The sequence below is a fragment of the Bombina bombina genome, chromosome 6, assembly GCF_027579735.1.
Source record: "Bombina bombina isolate aBomBom1 chromosome 6, aBomBom1.pri, whole genome shotgun sequence".
NCBI classification, from domain to species: domain Eukaryota; kingdom Metazoa; phylum Chordata; class Amphibia; order Anura; family Bombinatoridae; genus Bombina; species Bombina bombina.
The window spans coordinates 1,002,546,413-1,002,569,476 of record NC_069504.1 but is presented as its reverse complement, the minus strand read 5'-3'; the positions used below and the strand labels follow the sequence as shown (position 1 = coordinate 1,002,569,476).

The window sequence follows — 23,064 nt, the reverse complement described above, 5'->3', positions numbered from 1 at the left end:
TCCTTTGCAAATTACATCCTCATATGTGACTGTTTCTAATAGTGAAGTTCCCAGTTGGTTGCATAATTCTGCACTCACATCAGCCTCATAGACCGCACTGACAACAATGTCCTGCTTATCATTTTTACAAAATAATTACATAGAAGAGTATATTGCTGTATTCTAACAATATCAGATTCTACATTTATAAAGACATTTGTGTTAGAAATTGCTTTGACAGAAGTTTGTGAACCTTTATGAAAGATGTCTCAGTTAATTTATTGATATACATGTTGCTAAGTGAAAGATCATGGACTGTAAATGATTTTGCTATTTAGGACCACAAGGTGGCAGCACTTGTAATAACTGAAAGTGTTTCAGTTATGAATTAAATCTAGCACACAGCTAGATATAAAGAAAAATGGAAGAGTTAGTTACAGCATTTGGTCAAATGGCGATATGCCCAAATATATGTCAAGGTCTTAACCTCCCTGGGTCCCTAACCTACAGTCACACAATGCATGCTTTTAACCAAACACAATGAGGTACAAACAAGGGTGACACATGCCCTTTGTAATTTCCCTAGACACATACAAAAATGGAAATTGGCTGCACTCTCAGTGTACCAGGACTGGGTACACATCCTATGAACCGGGAAAACTCAGACAGCTGCACAGCTTTCAGGGACTTGGGCAGTTAACTCCAGGCAAACCTGAGTGCAAAGCCCATAGGGAAAAGTTACAAAGCAAAATCATTAACACAACACATAGAAAGTCTTTATATATATATCATACAGTATATACAGTAATTATATCATAATATTTGAAATTTGAAGGAATAAACATGTTTTATGGGGAAAAAAATGTGAGTGCTTTCTTAGAGAATGGTGTTATATATATTTTATTACACATTTAAAGCATTGAATTATATGTGTTTCTTTACCATTTCAGGCACACAAAGCTTGCTATGATTGGATGGCTAAACAAGAGGAGGATCTGGCAGAAAAAGAGGAGGAGCCTAACTCAAACACTGATGAGCAACATAAGAAAACAACTGTGGAGGTAACAAATGTAGCACTAAAACAGAAACAAACAAAACTGGCTCAATGAATCTTTGAGACCACGAAATTCCAATGTGGACCCTCATTAAAAAATATTGCTGTCCTATGCATAAACATTTAAGAGAAACCTGAGTGTGGAAACTTGTTTGTGACTATATTTATATCTACAAAACAAAAAAAAGTAATTTCTGCAGATAATGTAATAACTAATGCAGCTACAAAATACCTATTTAAAGAGATATGAAACACAATTTTTTTCTTTCATGATCCAGATAGAGCATGCAATTTTAAGCAACTTTCTAATTTACTCCTATTATCAAATTTTCTTCATTCTCTTGGTATCCTTATTTGAAAACAAAACAAAACAGGAATGTAAGCTTAGGAACACTTTGGGTAGAGCTTGCTGATTGTTGGCTAAATTTAGACACCAGTCAGCAAGCTGGCTCCTACGCTTACATTCTTGCTTTTTCAAATGAAGATACCAAGAGAATGAAGGAAAATGTAAATTAGAAAGTTGCTTAAAATTGCATGCTCTATTTGAATCATAAAAGTTTAATTTTGACTATTCTATCTCTTTAAATAATTAATGTTGTTGAAAGTGCAACAATTCTCAGTGTCTTTTCACGTAAACAGGATATCCATGAGTTTGCTGTTCGAAGCCTTGCTGAACTGACTGCCTGCTCTATGGATATATTTCACAAATCAGCCACACTTATCTTGCACGGAGAGACCCAAGTGCCAGCAATAGCACGAGGCAAAGCTCTATCACAGTAAGTACCCTCAATCTCGGTCATCTGTCTGCAGACTTTTTGTTCCATGTCATCTATTATTGCAGTACAGTTTAAACAAAAAGGGTTATATTTCTCTTGTAAGGTGTATCCAGTCCACGGATCATCCATTACTTGTGGGATATTCTCATTCCCAACAGGAAGTTGCAAGAGGACACCCACAGCAGAGCTGTAATATAGCTCCTCCCCTAACTGTCATAGCCAGTCATTCTCTTGCAACTCTCAACAAGCAAGGACGTTGTAGGAGAGAGTGGTTAAATATAGCTAGTTTATTTTCTTCAATCAAAAGTTTGTTATTTTTAAATAGTACCGGAGTTGTGCTATTTTATCTCAGGCAGTAAATAGAAGAAGAATCTGCCTGAGGTTTCTATGATCTTAGCAGGTTGTAACTAAGATCCATTGCTATTCTCACATATGTCTGAGGGGATTACACAGATGAGGTAACTTCAGCGAGAGAATGGCGTGCAGTTTATTCTGCTATCAGGTATGTGCAGTTATAATTTTTTCTAGAGATGGAAAACACTAGAAAATGCTGCTGATACCGGATTAATGTAAGTTAAGCCTGAATACAGTGCTTTAATAACGACTGGTATCATGCTTACTCCCAGGGGTAATACCCTTATGATATTTACAATATAAAACGTTTGCTGGCATGTTTAATCGTTTTTATATATGCTTTGGTGATAAAACTTTATTGGGGCCTAGTTTTTTCCACATGGCTGGCTTAAATTTTGACTAGAAACAATTTCCACTGTTGTAGTATAAAAGTTACAGTTGGTGCAGTTAAAATTACAAACTGTGACATCCAGCTTCCCTCAAAGGCCCTCTGAATGCTATAGGCCATCTCTAAAGGGCCCAAAGGCTTTCCAAAGTCGTTTATTGGGGAAGGTAGGGCCACAGCTTGCTGTGCCAGTTGGTTGTGACTGTTAAAAAACGTCTATTTTGTTTTTTTGATCCGTTTTTTTAACTAAGGGGTTAATCATCCATTTGCAAGTGGGTGCAATGCTCTGTTAGCCTATTATACACACTGTAAAAATTTTGTTTGAGTTACTGCATTTTTTCACTGTTTTTCAAATTCTGACAAAATTTGTTTCTCTTAAAGGCACAGTACCGTTTTTTATATTTGCTTGTTAACTTGATTTAAAGTGTTTTCCAAGCTTGCTAGTCTCATTGCTATTCTGTATAAACATGTCTGACATAGAAGAAACTCCTTGTTTATTATGTTTAAAAGCCATGGTGGAACCCCCTCTTAGAATGTGTACCAAATGTACTGATTTCATTTTATGCAATAAAGATCATTTTCTGTCTTTAAAAAATGTATCACCAGAGGAATCTGACGAGGGGGAAGTTATGCCGACTAACTTTCCCCACGTGTCAGACCCTTTGACTCCCACTTAAGGGACTCACGCTCAAATGGCACCAAGTACATCTAGGTCGCCCATAGCGTTTACTTTACAAGACATGGCGGCAGTCATGGATAATACACTGTCAGCGGTATTAGCCAGACTACCTGAACTTAGAGGTAAGCGAGATAGCTCTGGGGTGAGACAAAATGCAGAGCATACTGACGCTTTAAGAACCATGTCTGATACTGCCTCACAATATGCAGAAGCTGAGGAAAGAGAGCTTCAGTCAGTGGGTGATGTTAATGACTCAGGAAAGATACCTGATTCTAATATTTCTACATTTAAATTTAAGCTTGAACACCTCCGCGTGTTGCTTAGGGAGGTTTTAGCTGCTCTGAATGACTTTGATACCATTGCAGTGCCAGAGAAATTGTGTAGACTGGATAATACTTTGCAGTGCCGGTGTGTACTGATGTTTTTCCAAATACCTAAAAGGTTTACAGAAATTATTAATAAGGAATGGGATAGACCAGGTGTGCCGTTCTCTTCCCCTCCTATTTTTAGAAAAATGTTTCCAATAGACGCCACCACATGGGACTTATGGCAGACAGTCCCTAAGGTGGAGGGAGCAGTTTCTACTCTAGTAAAGCGTACTACTATCCCTGTCGAGGACAGTTGTGCTTTTTTTTTTTAGATCCAATGGATAAAAAATTAGAGGTTACCTTAAGAAAATATTTATTCAACAAGGTTTTATCCTACAGACCCTTGCATGCATTGCCCCTGTCACTGCTGCTGCGGCGTACTGGTTTGAGTCTCTGGAAGAGGCTTTACAGGTAGCGACTCCATTGGATGACATACTTGGCAAACTTAGAGCACTTAAGCTAGCCAATTCTTTTATTCTGATGCCATTGTTCATTTGACTAAACTAACGGCTAAGAATTCTGGTTTTGCTATACAGACGCGCAGAGCGCTATGGCTTAGATCATGGTCAGCTGACGTGACTTCAAAATCTAAGCTACTTAACATTCCCTTCAAGGGGCAGACCCTATTCGGGCCTGGTTGAAGGAGATTATTGCTGATATCACTGGAGGAAAAGGTCATGCCATTCCTCAGGACAGGTCCAAATCTAGGGCCAAACAGTCTAATTTTCGTGCCTTTCAAAACTTCAAGGCAGGTGCGGCATCAACTTCCTCTAATAATAAACAAGAGGAAACTTTTGCTCAATCCAAGACGGTCTGGAGACCAAACCTGACATGGAAAAAAGGTAAGCAGGTAAAAAAGCCTGCTGCTGCCTCTAAGACAGCATGAAGGAACGGCCCCCTATCCGGGAACGGATCTAGTAGGGGGAAGACTTTCACTCTTTGCCCAGGCGTGGGCAAGAGATGTTCAGGATCCCTGGGCATTGGAAATTATATCCCAGGGATATCTTCTGGACTTCAAAGCTTCCCCCCCAAAAGGGAGATTTCACCTTTCACAATTATCTGCACACCAGATAAAGAGAGAGGCATTCTTACACTGTGTACGAGTCCTCCTAGTTATGGGAGTGATCCATCCAGTTCCAAAGGAGGAACAGGGACAGGGTTTTTACTCAAATCTGTTTGTGGTTCCCAAAAAAGAGGGAACCTTCAGACCAATTTTGGATCTAAAGATCTTAAACAAATTCCTCAAAGTTCCGTCGTTAAAGATGGAAACTATTCGTACCATCCTACCACTGATCCAGGAGGGTCAATATATGACTACAGTGGTTCTAAAGGATGCTTATCTTCACATTCCGATACACAAAGATCATCATCGGTTTCTCAGGTTTGCCTTTTAAGACAGGCATTACCAGTTGTAGCTCTTCCCTTGGGATTAGCTACAGCCCCAAGAATCTTTACAAAGGTTCTAGGGTCACTTATGGCGGTCCTAAGGCCGCGGGGCATAGCAGTAGCACCTTATTTAGACGACATCCTGATACAGGCGTCAAACTTCCAAATTGCCAAGTCTCATACAGACGTAGTACTGGCATTTCTGTGGTCGCATGGGTGGAAAGTGAACGAGGAAAAGAGTTCTCTATCCCCACTCACAAGAGTTTCCTTTCTAGGGACTCTGATAGATTTTGTAGAAATGAAAATTCACCTGACGGAGTCCAGGTTATCAAAGCTTCTAAATTCCTGCCGGGTTCTTCATTCCATTCCGCGCCCTTCGGTGGTTCAGTGTATGGAAGTAATCGGCTTAATGGTAGCGGCAATGGATATAGTGCCGTTTGCACGCTTACATCTCAGACCGCTGCAACTATGCATGCTCAGTCAGTGGAGCGGGGATTACACAGATTTGTCCCCTCAACTGAATCTGGACCAAGAGACCAGGGATTCTGTTCTCTGGTGGCTATCTCGGGTCCATCTGTCCAAAGGTATGACCTTTTGCAGGCCAGATTGGACAATTGTTACGACAGATGCCAGCCTTCTAGGTTGGGGTGCAGTCTGGAACTCCCTGAAGGCTCAGGGATAGTGGACTCAGGAGGAGTCTCTCCTTCCATTAAATATTCTGGAACTAAGAGCGATATTCAAGGCTCTTCAGGCTTGGCCTCAGTTAGCAACTCTGAGGTACATCAGATTTCAGTCGGACAACATCACGACTGTAGCTTACATCAACCATCAAGGGGGAACGAGAAGTTCCCTAGAGATGTTAGAAGTTTAAAAAATAATTTGCTGGGCAGAGATTCACTCTTGCCACCTATCAGCTATCCATATCCCAGGTGTAGAGCACTGGGAGGCGGATTTTCTAAGTCATCAGACTTTTCATCCGGGAGAGTGGGAACTCCATCCGGAGGCATTTGCACAACTGATTCATCGTTGGGGCAAACCAGAACTGGATCTCATGGCGTCTCGCCAGAACGCCAAGCTTCCGTGTTACGGATCCAGGTCCAGGGATCCCAAGGCGACACTGATAGATGCTCTAGCAGCGCCCTGGTCTTTCAACCTGGCTTATGTGTTTCCACCGTTTCCTCTGCTCCCTCGACTGATTGCCAAGATCAAGCAGGAGAGAGCATCAGTGATTCTGATAGCGCCTGCGTGGCCACGCAGGACCTGGTATGCAGATCTAGTGGACATGTCATCCTTTCCACCATGGTCTCTGCCTCTGAAACAGGACCTTCTACTTCAGGGTCTTTTCAACCATCCAAATCTAATTTCTCTGAGGCTGACTGCCTGGAGATTGAACGCTTGATTTTATCAAAGCGTGGCTTCTCCGAGTCAGTTATTGATACCTTAAGACAGGCACGAAAGCCTGTCACCAGGAAAATTTACCATAAGGTATGACGTAGATATCTTTATTGGTGTGAATCCAAGGGTTACTCATGGAGTAAGGTCAGGATTGCTAGGATATTATCTTTTCTCCAAGAAGGTTTGGAAAAAGGATTGTCAGCTAGTTATGCGTCTGGCAGATGTTCCAGACGTTCAGGCATTTTGTCAGGCTTTAGTTAGAATCAAGCCTGTGTTTAAACCTGTTGCTCCACCATGGAGCTTAAACTTGGTTCTTAAGGTTCTTCAAGGAGTTCCGTTTGAACCTCTTCATTCCATAGATATCAAGCTTTTATCTTGGAAAGTTCTTTTTTTGGTAGCTATTTCCTCGGCTCATAGAGTCTCTGAGCTATCTGCCTTACAATGTGATTCTCCTTATCTGATTTTTCATACGGATAAGGTAGTCCTGCGTACCAAACCTGGGTTCTTACCTAAGGTGGTATCTAACAAGAATATCAATCAAGAGATTGTTGTTCCATCCTTGTGTTACACAATTTGGACGTGGTCCGTGCTTTAAAGTTTTACTTACAAGCTACTAAAGATTTTCGTCAAACATCTGCTTTGTTTGTTGTCTACTCTGGACAGAGGAGAGGTCAAAAGGCTTCGGCAACCTCTTTTTCTTTTTGACTAAGAAGCTTAATCCGCTTAGCCTATGAGACTGCTGGACAGCAACCTACTGAAAGGATTACAGCTCATTCCACTAGAGCTGTGGCTTACACTTGGGCCTTTAAAAATGAGGCTTCTTTTGATCAGATTTGCAAGGCGACGACTTGGTCTTCGCTTCATATTTTTTCAAAATTTTACAAATTTGATACTTTTGCTTCTTCCAAGGCTATATTTGGGAGAAAGGTTTTACGGGCAGTGGTTCCTTCCACTTAAGTTCCTGCCTTGTCCCTCCCTTCATCCGTGTACTTTAGCTTTGGTATTGGTATCCCACAAGTAATGGATGATCCGTGGACTGGATACACCTTACAAGAGAAAACACAATTTATGCTTACCTGATAAATTTATTTCTCTTGTGGTGTATCCAGTCCACGGCCCGCCCTGTCATTTTAAGGCAGGTAATTTTTAAATTTAAACTACAGTAACCACTGCACCCTATGGTTCCTCCTTTCTCGGCTTGTTTTCGGTCGAATGACTGGCTATGACAGTTAGGGGAGGAGCTATATTACAGCTCTGCTGTGGGTGTCCTCTTGCAACTTCCTGTTGGGAATGAGAATATCCCACAAGTAATGGATGATCCGTGGACTGGATACACCACAAGAGAAATAAATTTATCAGGTAAGCATAAATTGTGTTTTTCTTCCTTTTCCCAGTGCAGAACATACCAATCTCCAAAGACAATTGGATACAAGGAAGATGCACTCACAACTGGCATATTCTTTTTAATTTGATATGTTTTATAGCAGTTGCCCAAATGCTACAAAATAAGCCAGACGCAGCTATAAAATTACTTCTACCAAGTGCTGAGACACTGGACTCCCACAGTAACTTTAAAACAGAACAACTATATAGTGTACTAGAACACTTTATTATTTATACAAAGAAAATTATAAAAATCTAGTGTTTGAGTACCTTATTTTCTTTAATTGCTTAAAGGGCTTATCTCATTCTGTCTCCCGGAAATAATGGTTTAACACTGGGAGTCACTCACCTAGTTTTAATAAAACTCACCGGGAAAATTTGTCCTAATGGAATTCATGTAGGAAGGGGGCAGGAGTTTTCAGTAAGCTGCAAGCTACTTCCAATAAAAAGTATTAGCTTGCTATGGAAAGTATTATCTTGCAGGGAACTGTAAGGTTTATTTTTTTTTTATTTTTTCGGCTCTGGGAGCACACTCTTCTTGGGAGACTGAAGGTTTTAGTCTCAAAGGAAGCGATCCTGTCTTCTGTGTATCGTAAAAACAGCTTGGATAAAAACTTCTCAACAGAACTTAGTCAGTCTTTCTCAACAGTCAGTCTTTGTCTGGTAAAAACAGCTTGACTAAAAACTTTTTAAAGCTCAACGCATTTCAACGGATCAGTCTTTCTCGAGAGCATTATAAATCGCCAACTAACTCGGGTGATTTGTAATGCTCCTGCTAAAGATGGCCTGATCTGTTGAATTGTGTTTAGCTTTTATAACGTTTTTATTCAAGTTGTTTTTATGATGCACAGAAGCCTGGATTGCTTCCTTTAAAACAGAAGTCTTTAGTTTCCGAGAAGAGTGCGGTCCCAGACCAGATTAAATATTGTTGATACAGGTGTGGAGATTCCAAACAGCGGTTACAACACTCGTGAGAAGCCTAACATTTTATAATATAAATTTTACTTATTCTTTGTTGTGCTTTTTTGTCTTTTGTATATAAATAACTATGAGGTTTAACATGGGCTAATTAAAGCTTATTATTTTTTAGCAAATATAAATCAAACTGCAAAGCTATTGGTGCAAAGCTATTTGATGCCATCACAAAAACATTAAAGGGACTATAAACAGTGTGAGCTGTCATCTTCAGTCTCAAGTCTAGATTGGCTGCACCAAATAAATGGCGGGTGGGATTTGACCATTAAATCACAGTTGTAGCAAGCAGGTGTTTAATTTGTTTTAATATCATTTAGACTCTACTGATATGTCAATCTATTTTGAAGACTACAGAACAATGTTTTAATTACAAGGTGTTGATTACCTTACCAGATCAGTGTGTACTAAAGTGGTAAATAAGGTTTTGAATACACTGAAGGCTTAGAATGTATTTTCTCTTGTTAAGTGTATCCAGTCCACGGATCATCCATTACTTGTGGGATATTCTCCTTCCCAACAGGAAGTTGCAAGAGGATCACCCACAGCAGAGCTGCTATATAGCTCCTCCCCTTACTGCCATACCCAGTCATTCTCTTGCAACTCTCAACAAAGACAGAGGTAGTAAGAGGAGAGTGGTGTATTATAGTTCGTTTTTTAACTTCAATCAAAAGTTTGTTATTTTTAAATGGTACCGGAGTGTACTGTTTTATCCCAGGCAGTATTAGAAGAAGAATCTGCCTGTGATTTCTATGATCTTAGCAGAAGTAACTAAGATCCACTGCCGCTCTCACATATTCTGAGGAGTGAGGTAACTTCAGAGGGGGAATGGCGTGCAGGTTTTCCTGCAATAAGGTATGTGCAGTTAACATATTTCTAGGGATGGAATTTGCTAGAAAAAGGCTGCTGGTACCGGATTAATGTAAGTTAAGCCTAAATGCAGTGATTTAATAGCGACTGGTATCAGGCTTATTAACAGAGATACATACTCTTATAAAAATGTAATATAAAACGTTTGCTGGTATGTTAATCGTTTTTATATATGTTTGGTGACAAAACTTATTGGGGCCTAGTTTTTTTCCACATGGCTGGCTTGATTTTTGCCTAGAAACAGTTTCTTGAGGCTTTCCACTGTTGTAATATGAGTGAGAGGGGCCTATTTTAGCGCTTTTCTGCGCAGCTAGAATTACAGACAGAGACACTCAGCTTCCTTCTGCATGATACAGGACATCTCTGAAGGGCTCAAAAGGCTTCAAAAGTTGTGTTTGAGGAGGGTAACAACCACAGTAGACCTGTGGCAGTTGTTGTGACTGTGTTTAAAAACGTTTTTGTCATTTATTATTCCGTTTTTGGTATTAAGGGGTTAATCATTCATTTGCAAGTGGTTGCAATGCTCTGATGACTTGTTACATACACTGTAAAAATTTTGTTAGTGTAACTGCCTTTTTTCACTGTTATTTCAAATTTTGTCAAAATTTGTTTCTCTTAAAGGCACAGTAACGTATTTTATATTGCTTGTTAACTTGGTTTAAAGTGTTTTCCAAGCTTGCTAGTCTCATTGCTAGTCTGTACAAACATGTCTGAAACAGAGGATACTTGTTCATTATGTTTAAAAGCCATGGTGGAGCCCCATAGGAGAATGTGTACTAAATGTATTGATTTCACCTTAAACAGTAAAGATCAGTCTTTATCTATAAAAGAATTGTCACCAGAGGGGTCTGTCGAGGGGGAAGTTATGCCGACTAACTCTCCCCACGTGTCGGACCCTTCGCCTCCCGCTCAAGGGACGCACGCTAATATGGCGCCAAGTACATCAGGGACGCCCATAGCGATTACTTTGCAGGACATGGCTGCAATCATGAATAATACCCTGTCAGAGGTATTATCCAGATTGCCTGAATTGAGAGGCAAGCGCGATAGCTCTGGGGTTAGACGAGATACAGAGCGCGTAGATGCTGTAAGAGCCATGTCTGATACTGCGTCACAATATGCAGAACCTGAGGACGGAGAGCTTCAGTCTGTGGGTGACGTCTCTGAATCGGGGAGACCTGATTCAGAGATTTATAATTTTAAATTTAAGCTTGAGAACCTCCGTGTATTACTTGGGGAGGTGTTAGCTGCTCTGAATGACTGTGACACAATTGCAGTGCCAGAGAAATTGTGTAGGCTGGATAAATACTATGCAGTGCCGGTGAGTACTGATGTTTTTCCAATACCTAAAAGGCTTACAGAAATTATTAGTAAGGAGTGGGATAGACCCGGTGTGCCCTTTTCCCCACCTCCTATCTTTAGAAAAATGTTTCCAATAGATGCCACTACACGGGACTTATGGCAGACAGTCCCTAAGGTGGAGGGAGCAGTTTCTACTTTAGCAAAGCGTACCACTATCCCGGTTGAGGACAGTTGTGCTTTTTCACATTCAATGGATAAAAAATTGGAGGGTTACCTTAAGAAAATGTTTATTCAACAAGATTTTATTTTACAGCCCCTTGCATGCATTGCGCCTGTCACTGCTGCGGCGGCATTCTGGTTTGAGGCCCTGGAAGAGGCCATCCATACAGCTCCATTGACTGAAATTGTTGACAATCTTAGAACACTTCAGCTAGCTAACTCATTTGTTTATGATGCCATTGTTCATTTGACTAAACTAACGGCTAAGAATTCCGGATTCGCGTAGGGCGCTATGGCTCAAATCCTGGTCAGCTGATGTGACTTCAAAGTCTAAATTACTCAACATTCCTTTCAAGGGGCAGACCTTATTCGGGCCTGGTTTGAAAGAAATTATTGCTGACATTACTGGAGGTAAGGGTCATACCCTTCCTCAGGACAGGGCCAAATCAAAGGCCAAACAGTCTAATTTTCCTGCCTTTCGAAATTTCAAGGCAGGTGCAGCATCAACTTCCTCTGCATCAAAACCAGTCCTAGAACAAGGGCAAGCAGGCCAGAAAGCCTGCTGCTGCCTCTAAGACAGCATGAAGGAGCGGCCCCCTATCCGAAAACGGATCTAGTAGGGGGCAGACTCTCTCTCTTCGCCCAGGCGTGGGCAAAAGATGTTCAGGATCCCTGGGCGTTGGAGATCATATCTCAGGGATATCTTCTGGACTTCAAAGCTTCTCCTCCACAAGGGAGATTTCACCTTTCAAGATTATCTGCAAACCAGATAAAGAAAGAGGTATTCCTAAGCTGCGGACGGAACAAGGACAGGGGTTTTATTCAAATCTGTTTGTGGTTCCCAAAAAAGAGGGAACCTTCAGACCAATTTTGGATTTAAAGATCCTAAACAAATTCCTCAGAGTTCCGTCATTCAAGATGGAAACTATTCGATCCATTTTACCCATGATCCAAGAGGGTCAGTACATGACCACAGTGGACTTAAAGGATGCCTACCTTCACATTCCGATTCACAAGAATCATCATCAGTTCCTGAGGTTTGCCTTTCTAGACAGGCATTACCAATTTGTAGCTCTTCCATTCGGGTTGGCTACAGCCCCAAGAATTTTTACAAAGGTTCTGGGCTCACTTCTGGCGGTCCTAAGACCGCGAGGAATAGCGGTGGCTCCTTACCTGGACGACATCCTGATACAGGCGTCAAGCTTTCAAATTGCCAAATCTCATACAGAGATAGTTCTGGCATTCCTGAGGTCGCATGGGTGGAAAGTGAACGAAGAAAAGAGTTCTCTATCTCCTCTCACAAGGGTTTCCTTCCTAGGGACTCTAATAGATTCTGTATAAATTAAAATTTACCTGACGGAGTCCAGGTTATCAAAACTTCTAAATGCTTGCAGTGTTCTTCACTCCATTCCGCGCCCCACGGTGGCTCAGTGCATGGAAGTAATCGGCTTAATGGTAGCGGCGATGGACATAGTGCCATTTGCGCGCCTGCATCTCAGACCGCTGCAATTATGCATGCTCAGTCAGTGGAATGGGGATTACACAGATTTGTCCCCTCTACTAAATCTGGATCAGGAAACCAGAGATTCTCTTCTCTGGTGGTTATCTCGGGTCCATCTGTCCAAGGGTATGACCTTTCGCAGACCAGATTGGACAATTGTAACAACAGTTGCCAGCCTTCTAGGTTGGGGTGCAGTCTGGAGCTCCCTGAAGGCTCAGGGTTCATGGACTCAGGAGGAGAAACTCCTCCCAATAAATATTCTGGAGTTAAGAGCAATATTCAATGCTCTTCTAGCTTGGCTTCAGCTAACAACACTGAGGTTCATCAGATTTCAGTCGGACAACATCATGACTGTGGCTTACATCAACCATCAAGGGGGAACCAGGAGTTCCCTAGCGATGTCAGAAGTCTCCAAGATAATTCGCTGGGCAGAGACTCACTCTTGCCACCTGTCAGAGATCCATATCCCAGGTGTAGAGAACTGGGAGGTGGATTTTCTAAGTCGTCAGACTTTTCATCCGGGGGAATGGGAACTCCACCCGGAGGTGTTTGCTCAATTGGTTCTCCGTTGGGGCAAACCAGAATTGGATCTAATGGCGTCTCGCCAGAACGCCAAGCTTCCTTGTTACGGATCCAGGTCCAGGGACCCAGAAGCAGCACTGATAGATGCTCTAGCAGCGCCTTGGTTCTTCAACCTGGCTTATGTGTTTCCACCGTTTCCTCTGCTCCCTCGTCTGATTGCCAAAATCAAACAGGAGAGAGCATCAGTGATATTGATAGCGCCTGCGTGGCCACGCAGGACCTGGTAGGCAGACCTAGTGGACATGTCATCCTTTCCACCATGGAATCTGCCTCTGAGACAAGACCTTCTAATACAAGATCCTTTCAATCATCCGAATCTACTTTCTCTGAGACTGACTGCATGGAGATTGAACGCTTGATCCTATCAAAGCGTGGCTTCTCTGAGTCAGTAATTGATACCTTAATACAGGCACGAAAGCCTGTCACCAGGAAAATTTACCACAAGATATGGCGTAAATATCTTCATTGGTGTGAATCCAAAAATTACTCATGGAGTAGGGTTAGGATTCCTAGGATATTGTCCTTCCTCCAAGAGGGTTTGGACAAAGGATTATCAGCTAGTTCTTTAAAGGGACAGATTTCTGCTCTGTCTATTCTTTTATACAAGCGTCTGGCAGAAGTTCCAGACGTTCAGGCATTTTGTCAGGCTTTAGTTAGAATTAAGCCTGTGTTTAAACCTGTTGCTCCTCCATGGAGCTTAAACTTGGTTCTTAAAGTTCTTCAGGGGGTTCCGTTTGAACCCCTTCATTCTATTGATATCAAACTTCTATCATGGAAAGTTCGTTTTCTGATGGCTATTTCCTCGGCTCGAAGAGTCTCTGAGTTATCTGCCTTACATTGTGATTCTCCTTATCTGATCTTTCATTCAGATAAAGTTGTTCTGCGTACAAAAGCTGGGTTTTTACCTAAGGTGGTTTCTAACAAGAATATCAATCAAGAGATTGTTGTTCCATCATTATGTCCTAATCCTTCTTCAAAGAAGGAACGTCTTTTGCATAATCTAGACGTAGTCCGTGCCTTGAAGTTTTACTTACAGGCTACTAAAGATTTTCGTCAAACATCTAACCTGTTTGTTGTTTACTCTGGACAGAGGAGAGGTCAAAAGGCTTCGGCAACTTCTCTTTCTTTTTGGCTTCGGAGTATAATCCGTTTAGCCTATGAGACTGCTGGACAGCAGCCTCCTGAAAGGATTACATCTCATTCTACTAGAGCTGTGGATTCCACCTGGGCCTTTAAAAATGAGGCCTCTGTTGAACAGATTTGCAAGGCTGCGACTTGGTCCTTGCTTCATACTTTTTCCAAATTTTGATACTTTTGCTTCTTCGGAGGCTGTTTTTGGGAGAAAGGTGCTACAGGCAGTGGTTCCTTCCGTTTAAGTTCCTGCCTTGTCCCTCCCATCATCCATGTACTTTAGCTTTGGTATTGGTATCCCACAAGTAATGGATGATCCGTGGACTGGATACACTTAACAAGAGAAAACATAATTTATGCTTACCTGATAAATTTATTTCTCTTGTAGTGTATCCAGTCCACGGCCCGCCCTGTCCTTTTCAGGCAGGTCTAAATTTTAATTAAACTACAGTCACCACTGCACCCTATGGTTTCTCCTTTCTCGGCTTGTTTCGGTCGAATGACTGGATATGGCAGTGAGGGGAGGAGCTATATAGCAGCTCTGCTGTGGGTGATCCTCTTGCAACTTCCTGTTGGGAAGGAGAATATCCCACAAGTAATGGATGATCCGTGGACTGGATACACTACAAGAGAAATACATTTATCAGGTAAGCATAAATTATGTTTTATTAAAATTTTTACTTAACACGTAAAAACTATAAAATACTAAAACCAAGGCATCGATGCCACTCGGGGTTAAACACGTGGAGAGAATCAGGTAAGATTTGAATGAACATTCTTAAATTGTTTACGTTTTTCCACAACGTTTCACCTAGTTCTGCCTCTTCAGTGTCGATCAGTTGCCTCACCCCTCTTTGTGTCTTACCGAAACTTCTCCAATGTACGTTTCACCGCTCCACTGCAGCTTTTTCAAAGAGAGTGATCCTGTCCTCTGTAACTCTAACATTCTCCCCTTATTCCTATTCACCCATTTGAATACCACATGAGTTAATCGGGTCTTCCTTTAACACTTCTGACGCTTTATTCCTATGGGTATAGAAATACATACAAGAATCATCTTTCTTAAATAAATGGTATAACTTGTGATTAAAGCATAAAACATACATTATTAATTTGCATTTCACTACAAAGTGTATATTGACTCCAAAAAAAGTCTACATTATATTCTGAGAGTATTGCAAGAAGTAGAAGGCTTTAAATTATTTAATTTTCTGTAAAGGAAATTGAAATAATGGTCTTTACTTTTCTTGATAAAATGTTTAAAAGTGTTATATAGAAAAAAACTTTATAGTGTATTTTAATGATGTATTTTGCTAATTTGTACCAATACTCCATTGTTGATCCAGAGCTAACTTTAACTATGTGTTTAACCTCTTTATGATGAGGTAAGCTTACTGAGGTTGATCACAATCCTTTAGAAAAGCTTAGCAAATGATTTGTCTACAAAAATCCCCATAGACTTTAAAGGGATAGAAATATCAAAATTAAAATATAGAGTATATAGGTGCATTTCATTTTGAAATAGAAGCATTTTTGCAATATAATTCCATTAGTAAAACACCTAATCTTCTCAAGAAAGTTAGCAGTGTTACACAAATTGTCTTCACTGACGCAGTACACATTGCTACCAAATCTCTGACCTGGCACTGTGTTTGCATACTGGTGCATGTGCCCTCACAGCATATGTACATATGCTGCTGAACAACGGTAATAAAGTTTACTAGAAGCATTTCTTTCTAATGACACAGTGAGTCCACTGATCATCATCAATTACTGTTGGGAATATCACTCCTGGCCAGCAGGAGGAGGCAAAGAGCACCACAGAAGAGCTGTTAAGTATCACTTCCCTTCCCACAAACCCCAGTCATTCTCTTTGCCTCTTGTGCAAGGAGGAGGTGAAGTAATTAGGTGTCTGATAAAGATTCTTCTATCAAGATTTTTTTTGTTTTGAAGTCAGGGCAGGCTTGCCCTGATCTTCCATCACAGTCTGGGTATAGCCGTAATCCACGTCAGTCTCTTCAGCAGGGCAGTGGTGGCTTAAAGCAGTTAGGAACTTGCAAGGTGGGCCTTGCTGCGTTTTCTTAACATTGTGCTGCCCTAGTATAGAAAACAAGAGTAGGCTTACTCTAGCCTTTCTTTTCTACACAGGTCTCTGTGAGGAGTGGCATCCTCTCATGTTGGGTGTGCCGTTATCCTGCCAGACGGCTAGATGCAGGTAAGTGCGTTGGTCTTGGGGACTTGCACTTAAAGGTATTATCTGCAACTATATTGGGACAAAATATCCTTTAATAGGTTACTCAGGCAGGATGCAGGCACTATGTGACAGGAGACAGGTACAGCTTTCAGGGTTTGTTACCTTGATTTTTGTATTACCTATTTGGAACTGTGATAATTCTATTTTATTATTTGGATGGCATTGAGGAGTTAAGTTTTTTCTCTATCCTGCATGCAATCATTTGGGGGCTAAGTATGTTGTCTAATGTTGTCTATGTACTTCACGGAGCAGCGCCTTTTAGACTTGGAGAGAGGTACTTCAGTTTCTCCTGTCAGCTAATGCTCAGCATAAATATGCAGATTAGATGCTTGAATCGGTACCGCTCGATTTCGCTGTTCTGATATTTGCTCACTGTTTTACCACCTCGGCAGATAGAATGAGACGCAATGTTAGTATTTAACTGACTGCGCGTTTCATTCTCATCCATATATGCGTTTTCCCGCCTTCTTCCTTGTTTCTGCGGAGAAGCACCATTTTTGGCTTTCTCTAAGCCGGTCATGGGACACACCCCCCTTACTCCGGTTAGATCGGAATAATATTTTTCCTCTTAGCCTTGTCAGTTTTCAGAGATTTGATGCTAGAGTGGGCTATAGCTGGAACAAGGGGAGATTATGTCTGTTATGTAATAGGTGTCAGACATACTCGCTATCAGATCATTTATAATCTAAATTTCGTTGTGCTTATGAATATACTCTAGCATTGGATAACTTATAAATTCTACATTATTAAGCAGATTGATTGTTTTCTTCTTGCTTTATTATTAAGTGAACTATGTTTATTAGTCTGCTCTTAGGGGCTTATTGATTTTTGTCTAAGCACTTATGTCCCCCCTTATATTGCATGCTGATGCCTATTACACCTTCTACGGTTAGAAGGTTTTGGGTATATCTAATAATTTATTCAGTATAAGAACAAGGTTTTTTGTTTTTTCCCTTATGTAAAGTCTGGGTTGTCTTTTTATGTTTAAAGTGACAGGATTAATTATTTCTAGTTTCTTGTCACAGTGATACACTCCAGTCCCATGTCTCTCTGGATGATACTGTTTTAGGCTATGCCACAGTTTTCTCCTTCAGTGTCCCTAGCCTTTATGGTGTCACATGCAGTGCCCTGCAGTTTCTCTCAATCTCCTGGTGGAGTGTGTTTGCTTACAGATTTTGCAGCTCAGGTATCATCTGGGATACTGGCGGTTTTGTTTGTTTTTACTTTCTTACAGGGAAAATGCAAGAGTACATTTAGAAATAGGATAGTAAGGTTTCTGTTCCACTTTCTGCTACCCAGGTTGTTTTCTCTCCTAAGTTGGGTGAGGAGGACCGCTGGTATTTTCTGAGGATTAAATCTCAGTTTTTGGACAGTATAATTCCTTTATCTGATACTGAAGTGATCACCTTCAGATATATGCTTGAATACCTCTTGTACTGTTAAAGGAGGTTTTGGCTACTGGACGACATCGATACCCCTGTCGCTGTCAACACTCCTTTGTTATTACTTAGGAGGGCTGGCTTCTTGGTAGACTTCAACTCTCCTGTCGTTGTCAATCCTCAAGAATCTAGTAATTTTTATATATACTAGGATTCATTTGTAAACATTTTTCCTGTTCTCGACTATGTTAGTAGAATTTTCTCAGGTATGGGAGAGGTCAAGGAATCCCTTTTCCCCATCCCCTGTCTGTAATAAACTGTCTCCCTTAATTATCATGGTGCATGGTACTTAAAGTAGTAGGGGCCTCTATTATTCTGATTAAAATAGATGCTCCTTTAAGGATGGAGACCTTTATGGACAAGTGCAGCATCCTTCGGTGCAACGCCTGGCCTGTTTCAACAGTAAGACTGTTAGGCCATTTTTTTATTTCTGTGGCTATTTCTCATTCAGCATGTAGGATTTACCTCTGAGTCAGGATCGGATCCTATGGGGGCGGTCTATCTCTGTTTTTATCCTGCCTCAACACATCAGCAAACAGAACAGTAAAGCACATAACCATGTGTTCGGATCCCCCCACAGCCTTGTCAGGAAGCAGCCAATATAGCCTAGTGGTTAGCTTTGTGGCTTTGCAACTGAATGGTTGTTGGTTCAAATCCAGCTTCTGGCGCTGAATGTCCATTTACAGAATTCCTCCTAGACCTTTAAAAAGGTACTAGATCCTCCTAGAGTATTCCAGATTCCTCCCAGGAGCAGGTTTCACCTCTCAAGATTATCTGTAGTCAGAAACGTGTTCAGGATCTTCCTCCCTGGGAGTGATTGTCCAGTTCCAGTTTGGGAACAGGGGTTAGTTTATTTTCCATGTTGTTCGTGGTTCCAAAAAAGGTTGCTCCATTCTTTTTTGGCCAGAGGATCAGTTTATAATGACCTTAGACCTAAAGGATGCACCAAAGTGTTCTTCTCAGATTTTTGAGTTTTTCTTTCTAACCAAACTTTTTCAGCTTGTGGTTCAACAATGGCTTTGTCATAGCTTCCAGAGTTTTCTCAAGGGTTCCGGGAGTGGCAGCTTGCCTGGATGGTTTATTGGTTTAGGCGGCATCCTCCTTCAAACAAATTCTTATTCGGAAGTTTGTTGTCTTCTTCGTTGCATGGTTAGTAGTGGAGCTGGAAAAGAAGTTTCCTGTCTCCGCTACAGGTTAGTCTGGGTAGGGACTATAATTGTTTCCCTATCAATGGAAATCCTTCTGACAGAAAAGACAAAATCCTTCCTCTTGCCTTTCTCTTCAGTCTACTGTTCGGCATCAGCGGTTCAGTGTATGGAGGTATTTGGTCTGATGGTGCTTCCATGGGCATCATCCCTTCTTCGATTTTGTTTGAGAGCTCTGCAATTGTGCATGCTCAGTAATTGGAATGGGGATTATTCAGATTGTCTCAGAGAATAGGTCTGGATCAATCGACAAGAGTCTCTTCCCATGGTGGGTTTTCAGGAATTAGGTCTCAGAACTCATGTTTCGGAGACCTTCCTGGATGTTTGTGATCGCAAATGCCAACCTGATGGGCTGGGGAGGAGCCTGGGACTCGTTGAAGGGCAGGGATATTGGTCCTATGAGAAGTCTGCTCTCCCTTTCATCATTTTGGAGTTGAGAGCGATTTACAATGCTCTGATGGTTTGGCTTCAGTGGTCTTAGCCCAGTTTATCGTGTCCTATTCTGCCAATATAGCCCCTGGGGCTTACATCTTTTCCTCTCTGAGTTCCTTAGTCATGTAGGAAGTGTTCATATTTTTCTGTGGCCAGGTGCTCATAGTTCTGTCTATTGGCCATCCACTTTTCTAGAGTGGACTTCTGGGAAGCGGAGTTCTGTTCAGACAGACTTCCCATGTCAGGGAGGGGGACCTCCATCCAAAAGTGTTCTTCAGGTTAACATCCATTTGGGGCTTACCAGAATTGGTTCCGATGGCATCTCGTCAGAACATCAAACTTTCCTAGTTCGGGCGAGGTCAAGAGATCTTCATGCCTTTTTGATAGATGCTCTGGCAGTTCTTTGGAGCTTCAGGTTGACTTACCCTTTTTCTCGGTTTGTTCTCCTTCCATGAGTCTTTCGTTCAGATAAAGTAGGAGAGAGCATTGTTTTTTTCTATTAGCTCCTGCATGGATCGCAAGATCTGGTAGGCGGATCTAGTAAAGATGTCGTCTCTACCTCCGTGGAAATTTCATCCAAATTTCGTTTCTCTGAAGCTGGCGGCTTGGAGATTGCACGCTTGAATTTAGCTAAGCGAGGGTTTTTCCGAATCAGTCATTGAGACCATGATTCAGGCTCATAGTTTATCTCTAGATATTGAGGATGCAAGGATCTTATCTTTTCTCCAGGAAGACCTTGAGAAGGAGTTATCTGTTAGTACCCTCAAGAGTCAGATTTCGGCTCTTTCCATTCTGTGGCTCAAGCGTCTGGCGGACGGGCCGGATTTACAATCCCTTATCAGGTCCTGGCTAGTATCAGGCCTGTGGTTAGTTTTATTGCTCCTCTTTGGAGCCTTAACTTTGTTCTTAAGGTTTTCTCCAGGTTTCGTTTGAGACTATGCATTCCCTAGATATTATGTTGTTATCTGGGAAAGTTCTGTTCTTTCTGATATTTCTGCTGCTCAGAGAGTTCCGGACTCTCAGCATGGCAGTGTGGTTTTCCTTATCTCGTATTTCAAGCAGATAAGGCAGTTCCTCGTACCAAGTTTGGTTTTCTTCCTAGGGCTTTTTCGGACAGAAGTTTTCTCAGGAAATTGTTCCTTTTCTCTGTCTTATTCCCTCTTCTCATGAAGAACATCTGTTGCACATCTTAGATGTTGTGCAAGTCCTAAAATGTTATCTACAATCTCAGGATTTTTATTGGTCTTCTGCATTGTTTGTCATTTTTCTGGATAAACATAAATGCCGGAAAGCTTGTACCACTTTTCTTTTCTCTGGTTGAGAAGTGTTAATCGTAGGGTTTATGAGCCTTCTGGACAGCAGCCTCCTAAAATGATTTTCAGCTCCCTCCACTAGGACAGTGTCTTATTCTTGGGCTGTCAAGAGAGAGGCCTCTGTAGAACAGGTTTTTCTAAATTCTATAAATTTGATACTTTTGCCTCGGCTGGGGCTTCTTTTGGGAGAAAGTTTTTTTAAGAAGTGGTGCCTTCTGTTTAGGTTAACTGTCTTGTCCCTCCCGTATCATTCATGTCCTCTAGCTTGGGTATTGATTCCCAACAGTAATTGATGATGATCCGTGGACTCACCGTGTCATTAGAAAAAAAACAAAATTTATGCTTACCTTATAAATGACACGGTGAGTCCACTGCCCTCCCTGTTTTTCAGACAGGTGTTTTGTTGTGTAAACCTCAGGCACTTCTGCACATTGTGTCATTTCCTTTCTCTCCTTTTCCTTCAGTCGAATGACTGGGGTTTGTGAGAAGGGAAGTGATACTGCTCTTTGCCTCCTCCTGCTGGCCAGGAGTGATATTCCCAACAGTAATTGATGATGATCCGTGGACTTACTGTGTCAAGAAATAAATAAATTTATCAGGTAAGCATGAATTTTGTTTTTTTTGCAAATGGAAGTCTTGCACAAATGCTTCTATTTAAAATTGAAATGCACCCACACAGATTTCAATTTTAACTTTTCCCTTTTAAAGGTGAATTTTAAAGAAAAGATCTTTAGATAGACTTTGTGATATATCTCATTGTTCTCTGTAAGTAACAATTTAATGACTCAATACTGAAAAATGTTGCTTAAAGATTCAGTTCTTCACATTATATTTCTACGTGACTTTTAACCATTTAAAATAATGGGTGGGAGTAAAATTCGTTTTTTGCAGTTGTTGCATTGTAACAGAGGAATTGTGGGATTTTCTCTTTCTACAGGATGACTATAACACTCTGCAAAGAGCTTACACAGCTTTCAAAAAGGATAACAGCACTTATGACAGCTGCGGGGGTAAGTGAGGTACAGCTGCACACGTGCTCTATGTTAGAAATCATAGCAGCAATGCTCTGGGGATGTAACTGCAACCTCCTTTATGCCAAGACTGTATGTTAAAGAATTGTGTTTACTTATTGTGAGGATGATGGTGATTGCGGGAAGAAACCACATATTTAAATTAAATTTGTTTATTTATTTGCTTATTTAAAGGGACACAAAAGTCATACTTTCATGATTCAGATAGAGCATGCAATTTTAAACAACTTTCCAATTAACTGCTATTATATAATTTGCTTTGTTCTTTTGGTATCCTTGGTTGAAAATCATACATGGGTATGCCCAGGAGCAAGAATACACTACTAGGAGCTAGCTGCTGATTGGTTACTGCACATTTGTGCCTCAATAGATGTGTTCTTTTAGCTCCCAGTGGTACATTGCTGCCGCTTTAAGATTGTAAGCTCTGATTCATGAAAATAGTGGGTTTAAAGTCCCTTTAAAGGAAATAAACTGAAAATGAAACCCCCATAACATGTTGAATTGAAGGGACATGCAAGTCAGAATTAAACTTTCATGGTTTAGACAGAGCATGCAATTTTACATTTATGTCTATTATCAAATTCACTTCATTCTTTTGCTATTCTTTGTTAAAAAGCATGCCTAGGTCAGCTCAGGAGTAACAAAATATTACTGCGAGCTAGCTGATAATTGGTGGCTGTACATAAATGCTCTTGTTATTGGTTCACCAAATGTGTTCAGCCATCTTCCAGTAGTGCATTGCTGCTGTAGAGCTGAATTTTTAACCATGTATTCAACCCCCTTTGCAAAGGTTAAGCACATAGATATATGCAAGCAATAGTGCAATAATAAAAGGCTCTTTCAAGCAGGGGAAGCGATCCTGAGCCACTTTTATGGTATTGCAGTGATGCCTCTATATTGAGTCATTCTGCAATACCAATTTTTTACAAACCGATGCAGAGAGAACCACTTTGTGGCCCTCTCTACACCGGTAGCGATAGTGCCAATCGATCATCATTGGTGGGTGGGAGCATTGGCGGGTGGGCGGCCCATCGCTACCAGGCATCCAGTTCCT

General features: G+C 41.2%; 1 protein-coding gene across 1 annotated transcript in view; it reads left to right on the top strand.

Annotated features, from left to right (window-relative positions):
* FAM114A2 (family with sequence similarity 114 member A2) overlaps nt 1-23,064 on the top strand; it is a 92,432-nt gene that overhangs the window by 57,763 nt on the left and 11,605 nt on the right. Inside the window, 3 exon segments of the mRNA XM_053718699.1 lie at nt 930-1,040; nt 1,673-1,809; nt 21,917-21,989. Coding sequence (XP_053574674.1) covers nt 930-1,040; nt 1,673-1,809; nt 21,917-21,989 — 321 coding nt within the window.